Source organism: Bubalus kerabau, chromosome 3 (genome assembly GCF_029407905.1).
Source record: "Bubalus kerabau isolate K-KA32 ecotype Philippines breed swamp buffalo chromosome 3, PCC_UOA_SB_1v2, whole genome shotgun sequence".
NCBI classification, from domain to species: domain Eukaryota; kingdom Metazoa; phylum Chordata; class Mammalia; order Artiodactyla; family Bovidae; genus Bubalus; species Bubalus kerabau.
Window position 1 is genome coordinate 172,370,827 of NC_073626.1, and position 12,871 is coordinate 172,383,697.

A 12,871-nucleotide genomic window follows, 5' to 3' on the forward strand; every position below is an offset into this window, starting at 1 on the left:
TGAAGGACACTTACATTGCTTCCATTTCTTGGCGATTATAAAAATGCTGCTATGAATATTAGGGTACATGTATCTTTTCAAATTAGTGTTTTTGTGTTTTTTGGTTATACATTCAGGAGTGGGACTGCTGTGTCATATGGTAATTCTATGCTTAGTTTTCTGAAAAACCCCAACACTGTTTTTTCCACAGTGGCTGCACCAACTTACATTCCTATAATAGTGAGTGAAGTTTCCCTTTTCTCCATGCTTTTGCTCACCTTGCTATTTGTGTTCTTTCTGATGAGAGCCATTTTGACAGGTGCGAGATGGTTTTGATTTGCATTTCTCTGAAGATCAGTGATGTTGAACATCTTTTCATGTGCCAGTGGATGCCAACACTATTTCCTTCATGATTTGAATGCCCTTTTGCATCTTTTCTTGTGTTCATGGATCTGTGTCTGATTCTACTCTGAGATGCTGGTCTATTTAGTTTTAATGTGGTACCAAGTTGGTTTAATGATACTATTTTAAAGTAAAATTTTCTATTCCTACTTGATATATATATATATATATTTTTTTTTTTTTCAAAGAAAAAGGTAAAAAATATAGTGAGGAGCAACAGAAAAGGGGATTTCAGAAGTCTGATTAATCTGGCTCACTCATTATGCATGAATTTTAGAATCAGTCAAGATTTCCTCCCCACACCTCCACAACTGCATTGGAACTTTGAAAATATATTGAATTTGGAGATTAGTTTGGGTAGAGTTGAGGTTTTTACAAGGAGCATGAGCTCTTCACTTATTCAGGTCATCTTTTATGTTCTTCAACAAAGTTCTAGCTTTTGTAAATAGATCTTGCCAATTTTTACTTTCCTAGACAGCTTTATTGACCTATAATTTCATATAATAGTATTTATCACTGTTAAGGTATGACTGGGTAAGTTTTAACAGACTGACCTCATCAATTCTTTAGAATATTGAAGGTTCCTTTGCATCCTAATTTATGGTCAATCTTTGTGAATGTTCTCTGACACTTAAAAATTGTATTTGAACTATTTGTTGGGGTCTGGTTTCTTCTCATTTACATAGTATTTATTAAATAGAACTTTGTTGTTTAATTCTTGCATCTTCTAAATTAGGCTATATTTGTTCCATCAGGTTTGTATTTAAGTGTGGTAAACGCTCCCACATGACTCTGTGTATTTGACTTCTCACTAGTCTATTGCTTTACTTTAAATATTTTGAGGGTATTCATGACTATATGACTTAATGAATCTTTTCCATTTATTGTTATACAGTGTTTCTCTTTATCTCTACTAGTGCTTTTAATATTAAAATCTCTTTTTCTGGGTGCTGATAATGTAATGTGAATTTTAATGTTTTATGCTTTTTGGTGCTTTTTACTTCCTTTATGTTAAGCCCATTTTTGCAGCTTTGTTTTATGCCTCTTTTAACAACACTTAGCTTCTTCTAATCTTCTCTGATCTTTTTTTAAATCCTAACCGTTTAATAGTTAAATTTTTTTGTTTACATTTGTTCTGGTTCCTGATATACGTCGACTTGTATATCACTGTTCATTTTTATTTTTCTGTGTTTTTGTGTCTCTTTCCTACACTCAAATGGATTGAGATAGAATTCTATATTCCATCTTTTTTCTCTGCTGGTTTAGAGATTAGAGATGAAATTTCTGTAATCTTTTTGACCATCCCCCATCCCCCAAAGATGACAAGGATCTTAGCATGGATTCACTGAAGACTGACCATCCATCTCTACTATTTAGCTATTATTTAACATTTTATTTTAAATTTTCTTTTAATTATAATTTGGAGACTATTATGATTTTTGCAGTTGACATCTACTTAAACACTTAAAAGTCATTTTATGTACTCACCACTGTTTCTTTTCTTTGATTTTGCTTTTTGTCTAGTTGAAATAAATCATTTAGTTCTTTTAGTGAATGGTCTATGAAAGTGAAAGTTGCTCAGTTGTGTCTGACTCTTTGTGACCCCATGGACTATGCAGTCCATGGAATTCTCCAGGCCAGAATACTGGAGTGGGTAGCCTTTCCCTTCTCCAGGGGATCTTCCAACCCAGGAATTGAATCAGGGACTCCTGCATTGCAGGGGAATTCTTCACCAACTGAGCTTTCGGGGAAGCCCTATAAGTGGTAAATTTTTCAAGTGTTGTATGTGCAAATTTGTATTTATTTTAATAGAATTTTTTTCATGAAGTTAACAATTCTAGGTTAACATTTATTTTTCATCAGTACAATAAAGTGTTTACTACATTGTCTTCTAGAATCTGTTTTGTGACTAATGAAAATTTCTCTTATTGTGATTGTCATTTCTTGGTAAATAATCTGTGCTTTCTCTCTAAAAGTTCTTTCTCCAACACTGAGTCATGGAAAATTTAAATTTAGAGAAAACTTGGGAGAATTTTATAGTATACACCAGAATACTTTAATATAGATTCACAGTTGACATTGTACTGTTTTTGCTTTATCACATTTCTTTCAATTTATCCATTTCCTGTACATCCACTAAGCCATCTTCAAATCTGAAACATTTCAAAGATACAGATGTCAGTACTCTTTCCCCCAAATACTTTAATATGTACATCATTAACCAGAGTTCCATATTTATTTGTAGTTCTTTAATTTTTTTCTTTTGAAATAAAGTGTATAATAAAATGTACAAATATTAAGTGTACCATTGATGAGTTAGTTCTCCCATATTATCCAAATCCTTATCAGGATACAGAACATGGCCATCACCCTGGAAACAACCCTTAAGCTCTTTCTGGGATATCCTTACCCCTTACTCATCAGCGACAACCATTCTTCTTTTTTTGAAGATGATAATTTGGCGTGCTTTAAAACTTTATTTTTTTGTTACAATGTTTTATTGTTTCCAGGATATTTTGTTTCTGCCCCCCACAAAAGACTTTAGGGGTGGTGTGATATTTTTCACAAAGGCTAAAATTCAGTGGTAGCATTTCAGATATTAGCGTGCATGAAGGAAGAAATATTTTGCAGTAGGACCCATCATCTTATTTTGTCTTCTTTTTAAAGAAAATTTTTTGTTGCAAGATATTTGCTTCATAATATTTTGCTGCTTTCTGCCATACATCACGGAGAAGGCAATGGCACCCCACTCCAGTACTCTTGCCTGGAAAATCCCATGGACGGAGGAGCCTGGTGGGCTGCAGTCCATGGGGTCTCTAAGAGTCAGACACGACTGAGCGACTTCACTTTCACTTTTCACTTTCATGCATTGGAGAAGGAAATGGCAACCCACTCCAGTGTTCTTGCCTGGAGAATCCCAGGGATGGGGGAGCCTGGTGGGCTGTCGTCTATGGGGTCGCACAGAGTCGGACACAACTAAAGCGACTTAGCAGCGGCGGCCATACATCAACATGATATGTGATTTTGGAGCATATTCTCTTTTGGTAGAAGTCTATTCCACTCAGCAGAGTGTTTTTGAGATTTATCCATATTGTTGAATGTATGAGTAGTTTGTATCAGTTTGTGACTAAGTTACATTGTATGACTACACCATATTTTGTGTATACTCTCTCCTTCTGATGGAGATCACTAGTGTTTCCAGTTTTTGGCTAATGTGAAAAAGCTGCAATGAACACTGTTGTAGAAATCTTTCAGTGGCTCTATGTCTTTATAACGCTCGTATAAATTCTTATAAATGAAATTGCTAAGATACAGAATAGGTGCATCAATTTTTTTCATCTCCCTAAAGCCACTGAGGGGTTAGTAGTATGGCACACACAGGCTGTGCCCAAGCTGAAGAATACCCCCAGCCTTGGAAGGGTTTGTTGTTGTGCAGTCGCTAAGCTGTGTCTGACTCTTTGCGACCCCATGGGCTGTAGCATGCCAGGCTCCTCTGTCCTCCACTGTCTCTTGGAGTTTGCTCAGATTCATGTCCATTGAATCAGTGGTGCTGTCTAACCTTAGAAAGGGGCTACTAGCAAAACTGCACAGAACTTATCCAAGAGGGAGACATTATCTTATTAGCTGGAATTGAAGCAAAGTTTACTATCTTGGAATACTTCTAAGGAGGGAGACGTTCTCTGTTTTATATCGGTCAGGAAATAAATCTGCCCTCTGACCTGGAAGGCTACATTATCTCTAGCTTGCAAAGCTGTTTGTTCAAATATCCTTGGAAAGACTGAGGTGTGTGGAAATACCACGGAGAATCCCCACCCCCACAACAAATTCACCTCACTCATCATGCATATGTGCATGCTAAGTCGCTTCAGTCGTGTCAGACTCTTTGCAACCCCATGGACTGTAGCCCACCAGGCTCCTCTGTCCATGGGATCCTCCAGGCAAAAGTGCTAGAGTGGGTTGCCATGCCCTCCTCCAGGGGATCTGCCCAACCCAGGGATCGAACTTACGACTCCTGTGACTCCTGCATTGCAAACAGATTCTTTACCACTGAGCCACTGGGGAAGCCCCATCTTACCCATCAGATTCTGGCAAATTTCCCCAAGGAGATAACACTCCATCAGCCATCCCGATTAATCCAACCAGTGTAGGCTGTGCCTTCCAGGCTGGTTGGGGAAAGAATGAGGCATTGCACTCTAGAGTGTTGGAACAGAATCCTGAGTTTTCAGAACTGACATGTTTAACCGCATTAATCCGTCAGTGCCTTTGTCCTGATCATTATCCAGGAAGGAGCTGAGCCCTTTCTGAGGACAGCTGCCATAACGCTGGCATCAAAATCATGGTGTCAGCCTCTGTTGGTAGAGATCAGGCATCTGGGAATTTCCCTGAGGGGCCTGGGCAGGTCAATCACGCCACAGTTCATTTCCACCATCACTGGCCCGGAGACTGGTGTTCCTACTCTGCCAGAGTGTGTAGTTCTCCACATGGCAGACCAAGTGTGTACTAACGTGGAGGAACCGAGTCATCTGATTTCCTCTGGCCAGAGGAGTGACCACAGCCACTTTGATTCTGCCAGCCTGGCTCTGAGACAGCAGCCCAGTGCACTTCGGTTGTCAGCTTAGCCACACGCCAGGGCACCAAGCCTCCGGGGAGTCTTGGGGAACTGAAGACCCCAGCGAGGCTGAGATTTCCTTTAGGCTGTGAAGTAGAGTACAAAGCCGAGGTGCTTCTGGCAAAGTCCCTGCATTCTTTCCTTTAATTGATTATAGTTGATTTACAGTATTGTGTTAGTTTCAGGTGTACAGCAAAGTGATTCAGTTACATATATTTCAGATAATATAAGAATATTCTTTTCCGTTATAGATGTTGAGTATAGTTCCCTGTGCTCTACAGTAAATCCTTGCTGTTTATCTATTTTGTATATAATAGTATCTGTTAATCCCATAAGTAACCATAAGTTTGTTTTTTATGTCTATGAGTATATTTCTGTCTTATAAATAAGTTCATTTGTATCCGTTTTTTTAGATTCCACATGTAAGTGATAGCATATGATATTTGTCTTTCTCTGACTTACTACACTTAATATGACAATCTCTAGTCCATCCATGTTGCTGCCAAGTGTCATTATTTCATTCTTTGTTATGGATAAGTAATATTCCATTATATCTATGTATACTACTATATATGGATATATATCACTTCTTAATCCATTCATCTCTTGATGCACACTTATGTTGCTTTTATGTCTTGGCTATTATAAATAGTGCTGCTATGAACACTGGAGTGCATGTGTCTTTTTGAATTAGAGTTTTCATCTTTCTGGGTATATGCCCAGGAGTGGGATTGAACTCCAGCATTCCTGAATATACCATTTCCATTTGAAGAGCAAGGCTTTTTGGTCCTTCCTGCCTTGTAAGTCAGGACTGAACTACTTACCCAAGACCAATGGTCTCACGTTCACGCATTTTCACATCTCTCACGGGAAAGCAAAACCCAACACAAAACCCCGTGTGGTTCCTTAATTTCCTCTGGTAATTTCAGGTGCTGTATTTTTAAAAAATATTTATTTATTTGGCTGCATTAGGTCTTAGTTGTGGCTCTCGGGATCTCTGATCTTCATTGCAGCGTGTAGGGTCTTTAGTTGTGGCATCTAGTTCCCTGACCAAGGATCAAACCCAGGTCCCCTGCATTGGGAGTCCCCTGCACTGGACCACCAGGCAGATCAGGCATCTGGGCATTATAGTCGCTCAAGCATTATATTAAATATAAGTGAGAGGGTTTTGTTACAACTGCAAGAGTACAGAGATTATTTCATGGCAACTCTCCACATCAAAGTTGAGAATGCCTCCTGAATTGGGCACAGTATATTATCCATGTGCACATTTGAATTTACATGAAAATTTACATTGAAAAGGGAATAAATTGATATATAACCACAGCAATAATCATTCAGTCTAAGGCACCAGTGGAAGTTTATTTTCTAATTTTTAAAAAAATTTTCAAAAGAGGGTCATCTCCTATAGTCTTCCAGAGAGAAATACAGCTCAGAATCAACCTCACACTGCTACGCTGGTACTTAAGAAGTTTGCCCCAGTCTTGTGAACTAATGTCTCAAAAAATACTTGAAAATTATTGATATATAAGTTTTTGAAAATTATATTTACAGCTCTAAGTAATTAACTTTATAATTTTTTTAAGAAAAAAAGAGAGGACATTGCTGGACAAGAAGACCACGGAGAAATGTACATCGAAAAGGTAAGCAGTGAAGTGAAGTAGTCATACCTGTTTAGTTCATAAGGCACTGCTTCCCGTATTCTTGCAGCCTTCAGTCTCTTGAGGACAGTAATAGTTTTCTAGCTAATGTGTCAGTTAGGATACAGGCCAGGACACTGTAACAAAGAGACTGCCATATATGTTGGCTTCAACAAAACAGTTTATATTTCACGTGTGCAGTAGTGCAGAGCTAAATAGTACAGACACTGCTGTCCTTAATATATGGCTTCTTTCCTAGGCCAAGAAATTATTATTAATTTGGAGAGATGTTCCAAAGAAGCCTAAATGAACAAAGCAGACTATATGTGTATGTGTGTGCAAGTGTGTGTGTGTTAAATATATGTATAAGCATTATGTGTTTTTATACCTCTATAAATCCTTATTTATACATATTTATCAATCTATATATAGAGGGAGAGACAGATATAGATACATGGAAAAATTAATGTCAGTACATCCAGAAGAACATATGCAGTAGTCATTGCAATATAGGTGATGTTTATAGTTTTATGTTTTTTAAAGTTATATGTATAAATTCAAAATATTAAACATGGTCAACTATTGTAATGGAAGTGTTATTTAAACAGCAAAATATGCAAAAAGAAAGGTCTAACAGGATATCTTTGAACAAGGTAACTGTGGCTTTCTCCAGATGGTGATATTTCAAGCCATTTTTATTTTCTGAGTTTTCAGTAATGTATATGTATTACTTCTCATCAGACCCATGAAATCTTATTTATTTTAGTAGCAGTTTAAGGAGCACTCTTTCTCTAGACAATGAGGACTAGACTTCATTTTCCACGTGATTTCCAAGGCTTTTTTTGGCCACACCCTGTGTCATATGGGATCTTGCTCCCCTGACCAGGGATCAAACCCACACCCACTGCATTATAAGCTTGAAGTCTTAACTACTGGACTGCCAGGGAAGTCCCTGATTTCCAATATTTGAGTCAGTAGGTCTATGTAGAGTCCAGTGAAAATTTATTATTTGTCACCAATCTATATATCTTATGTTCTTGCCAATTTCCATGGCTGCCCTATTAGTGAATGTGTATAATATTGTTCAAAAAGAAAAAAAGTGGTTGCATCCATTTTAAGAATGATTTATTTTCAAAACACTAAATATTTGTATTTAATCCTTTTAACATTTTCACTTAGGTCTTTGTGTCCACAGATCAATTCTAAACCACATTTTCCCCTAAGTGTAGTGAAATCTTGTACACAATTTAAAAGTCATCCCTCATAAATAAAAAATGCTCTGGACACCTGCTTGAGATCCCTTGCCATAACTTTCTTTCTTGTCTGAGTGCGCAGTTCAGGAGGGTTCAGAATTAAAACCAGTACCCGTTGCTTTTCTTTTTGGATACTTCTGAATTGAACTTTTTGTTTTCAACACACGGTCAATGGTAGATTGATACGTTTTAATGTATTTTTACAATTAGACAGCCATAAGGTATGGTAGCTTGTAATATACAACTTATAGAACACTTTTGAAAAACTTTTAACACTTGACCTTCACAACAACTCTGTGATGAGATGGAATAAGAGTAGCAGATCTATGTTATGGAGGAAGAGACAGAGAGAGTTAAATGGATTTTCATGGGTTTCTGGCTCCTAATTGGCATTTTTCCCACTGTCTTATACTCCCTCTCGTAACATTTCTCACTTGCTTTTCATCTCACATGTCAGCTGTTTTTTGTATAACTCTGGATTTTCCCCTGCCTAGCCCTAGACAACAGCAAAGCTGCTGGCCAACCGGCCCCACATGGAAAGAAGGTGAAAATGAGTCTGCAGAAACCTGCCAAGATCAGGAGTAAGACCGTGACACTTCTATTTTGCCCTGAAGGATCAATAGAAATTTTGCTATGCTTTTGAGGAACACAGATCCTCCCCCACACATTTTTTTTTCTACTCAAGCTTACCAGTCAATTTGACCACCATGAAATCTAGAAAGCAAGCCCATTTGAAGCCAGCTTTATAAATTGTTTGCATTTATATCATAGCTCTTATCTGCCCAGGATCTAAATTTTTTTTCCTTTTAGTTTTCTCTGTTTTCACAAAAATTCCTTTATCTCACATCTTTGGTTTATTAAAATGGTTAGACTTTATAAATTGTAAGTAGAAAGCAAGTTCATTCTTTCATTGCCCTTTCAAATCAATCTATTAGTTAAGTTTTTCATATTTGGGAGCAGGTCATAGAGCTTTTGTGTTCCCTTTTAGCAGGAATAAAAGTCTTTTCCAGTTACTGAGGGTCCTTTCTAGCCTTGTATTAAGACTAGTTTTTTCTCCAACTCAAAGCACCTCCACTCTTTCCTCCTGAGTAAGCTTGGTCTGAAATACCTATGGTGAAGAGGCGGCATAATTGCAGCCTTTTCTCACTCTCTCTTGGCTCTATCCCCGCTCAGGAACTGCTAGTCTGAGTCATTCAGGATTGGGAAAGTGGATGAGAGAGGAGAGATCAGATGTGGTAGCATCTTACCCAGCAGGCACAGCTGTGAGTTGACACTGTGGAGAAAAGCCCACAATCACTAGCTCTTTTCTCCATGAGATGCTTTCATCAATTGGTGGTGAGGGAAGAGGTGAGGTCAGGCCATGAGCTTGAAGTTTTGGGAAAGAAATATAGTCTGTATATGAAGGCAGATTTAGTACCTCCAAAACCTGTTCCATTGAAACTTTGGATGTCACCTACCTGGTTCAGTCCATTGCCTTCAGATGTGGGGATCCTCCTGCTTGGAAGTAGGGCGACCAACTCAACCCGGTTTGCTGAGGACCTTCCAAGTTCTGCCACTTTAAGTCCCACATCTTGGGTACTCCTTAGTCCTGAACAGACTGGGGCGCTTGGTCATACTTTTTGGCACTTAGTGATTTGGTCTCAACTTTTGGGTCTTAGTACTACTAAGATTTGGAGAAAACAGTATTAGATTAAAAATCGTCACATTTACTTCTAGAGGTTAATACCAGCCATTTGGTTGGTTGCCATTTAGTCTCTAAGTTGTGTCCAACTCTTTGGCGACCACATGGACGTAGCCTTCCAGGCTCCTCTGTCCATGGGATTTCCAAGGCAGCAACATTGGAGTGGGCTGCCATTTCCTTCTCCAGGGATCTTCCCAGCCCAGGGATTGAACCCACATCTCATGCATTGCAAGCAGATTCTTTACCACTGAGCCACCAAGGAAACCAATACTAACCATAACAATTAAAAATAATAATAACCTTAGATTATAATCTCCCATCCAAGTACTAACCAGGCCTGACCCTGCTTAGCTTTCAAGATTAGGTAAGATCAGATGTGTTCAGAGTGGTATGGCTATAGACCTAGATTATAACCTGACTGCTATAATATATATTAGGGTTTGTTATAGAGCTTCAGTGTTATTAAATGGGTACTATACCCTGGGGACATAGAAATAGTTAAATCCTGCCTTGATCAGCCAATCTGTTTTGAAAGTAAAATACAGTAGTGTTATATTATGAAGCAGTGGGTTTTAAGCTCAAAATTTCCTTTTACAAGAAGCTCCAAAAACTAGAATGGACTGCAGTGTATTTTATTGTTCTCCTTACAGATAGTAGGCTAACAGATTTGATGGCTTCTCTGGTGGTGCAAGTGGTAAAAAATCCGCTTACCAATGCAGGAGACATAAGACTTGGGTTCGATCCCTAGCTGGGGAAGATCCCCTGGAGGAGAGCTTGGCAACCCACTCCAGTATTCTTGCCTGGAGAATCCCATGGACAGAGGAGCATGGTGGGCTACAGTCCATAGGGTCACAAAGAATAGGACTTGACTGAAGCGACTTACACACAAACACACACACACACACACACACACAACTATAACACACCCATTATCCAGGAAAGGCATAACCAGTGAGCGACAGACAGAGAGAAAGAAAGAGCTCTACAGTTGCTGGACTGTCTAAGATTGTGATTAGAGCTTTAGTGCCAAGCTGAGCTGAAATACAGAAGAGGCAAGGATGAGATATCTGGATCTCTTCTCACTGGGCTGTGAGCATGGACCTTTAGAAGAGGAGGGAGGAATGAGAAAGAGGGCCAGAAATATCCTGGTTTTCTAGAGTATTCTACCACTTTGGCATCATAAGGGCTTCCCTGGTGGCTCATACAGTAAAGAGTCTACCTGCAATGCGGGAGACCCAGATTCGATCCCTGGATCAGGAAGATGCCCTGGAGGAGGAAATGGCAACCCACTCCAGTACTCTTGCCTGGAAAATCCTGTAGATGAAGGAGACTGGCAAGCTACAGACCATGAGGTCACAAAGAGTTGGACACAACTGAGCGACTTCACTTTCTTTCTTTCTTTCTTTCTTTCTTTGGCATCTTGGGTGAGCAAGGAGGTGAGGAGAGCCTTGAGAGCCATACCTGGCTGGATGGCCTTCTGCTGTGTGGTGGACCCACCTTCCAGAGGGAGAAAGTAAGAGGAAGTCAAAAGATTAATCCACCTCTTTAAGAACCCCATTTCTACCTTTTTAGTGGTTCTCCCTGGCCCATGGCTATTAGTTTTATTCTATTGGATTGGCCAAAAAGTTCATTCAAGGTTTTCTGTACATTTAAAACCTGGACGAACTTTTTCGGGCAACCAAATACTTTCTTACACAAGTTTATAAGTCTCTGTAGGCCTCTTCCTTGAGCTCATATTATCCTGTTAAATAATAACAGGATGACCACTTGCAAGGTTGTTGTAAGTTGTAGACCTTCTGATAAAGTCTAATCATCAAGATTTGTCCCATAGGGCCATTTTGATCTTGAGGAATTGAAAATCTTCTCAGTAACTGCTTAGTCTTAAGACCAGGAAGTAAAATTATTCTGCCAACCATTGGATCCACTTTGGGTTTGATTGAAGGAAAGAGTCTTTTTACTTTGCTGGTCTGATATATGCTCATAATCTGCTTAGAGTTTATAGCACTTAGGAAGGAGTAGCCTGGAAAATATTTCTTCTTGGAGTCTGAATTACCCTTCCCACCAGATGGTGGTCATTGGATGGTGGGCACTGAACTCAGAAAGAAGGAAATGAATTTATCTTCCTACCTTAGAAAATAAAGTACATGTGAATGATAGCAAACTTTGAGATACATATCCACAGCCAATTAACTTATAAATGGCAGGACATTCTCTGATGCAATATTTACTGAGTCCATTCTTAGTTACTATGTGAAATCAAGGTTTTGGAGGACTCTTGGTTAGCATTCTTCTTTTTTCTTAGTTTCTTAGATTCCAATATCTTTGTCTAAGCTCAGGTGGACAAAACTCTTGGTTACATTACTAACACTATTTGTACACTAAATGTACAAACAGCTTCATTCCAGGTGATGTGTGTAACATGTGTCTCACCTGCAAAGCCTGCCATAGGGTTTCCTAGAACTCATTTCCCTTAATTGTGCATTAAACAATTAACACATGGTTGCTTGGGATATAAGTAAAATGCTGATATCAATTTCTTGTTTGTTTTACTAATGTGTGACAATGAAAAGTAAAATATAAGTGTAAAACTTGCCATCTAATTCTTGGTAGCTTAAAGACTAGGAAGGATATATTTTTCTTTGTGCATTAGATAGGCTTCTGGGAAATTACATTTCAGTGGAAATTCTGAAAAGCACTAATAGATGCAATGCAGCTGCGTGTTGATTCTGTATGATTCTGTTTTTCTATTTCCTCAGGGAAAAGGAGAGGCAGACCCCACTTTACTCATAATGACAGAATCCCACAGAGAAGAGCTAAGTCAAGAGGTAAGGAAGAAAAAGGAAATATTGTCTCAATAATTAGGCAGCTAATTTCCTGTTTTGCACTGTGTTTTTATTGATAAATCCATTTCCCTAATTGCTTTATGCAGCTTTACTAACAGGAAAAGTTTACGATTTGGTTCAAAATGTGCCTGGATGAAAAAGAAGATAATTTCACAAACAAGAAACTTGGTGACAGATCTAAACCAGACCCCATGGGTCCAAGGGCTATCACAGTGATGTTCTCCCCGCTGAACTGATCACTTTTAAGCCGGAAATAGTCTGTTTGCACATGAAGGGCACATACACAACCCACACATTATTTAACCGGCCCTTCTCTTGCTACACAGAAAGTCAGAGGTTGCACACCATGGATAGCCTGGAGTGGTGGTCAGAAGTCTGTCATCCTCTTCTGATTGTGTGGGCTTGGGCCTGTCACTTGACTGCTTTCCCTTCAGTTTCTTCATCTGTAAAGTAAGAGGGTGAAT

At 38.8% G+C, this 12,871-nt stretch overlaps 1 protein-coding gene across 6 annotated transcripts in view; it reads left to right on the plus strand.

The window, feature by feature from the left end:
• Positions 1–12,871, plus strand: part of LOC129646850 (nuclear body protein SP140-like protein) — an 84,649-nt gene that overhangs the window by 53,068 nt on the left and 18,710 nt on the right. For all 6 annotated transcript variants that reach the window (XM_055573695.1, XM_055573691.1, XM_055573693.1 and 3 more), the window contains 3 exons: positions 6,577–6,633; positions 8,378–8,464; positions 12,321–12,389. In XM_055573695.1, the coding sequence (XP_055429670.1) occupies positions 6,577–6,633; positions 8,378–8,464; positions 12,321–12,389 (213 nt within the window). The remainder of the gene's footprint in view (positions 1–6,576; positions 6,634–8,377; positions 8,465–12,320; positions 12,390–12,871) is intronic.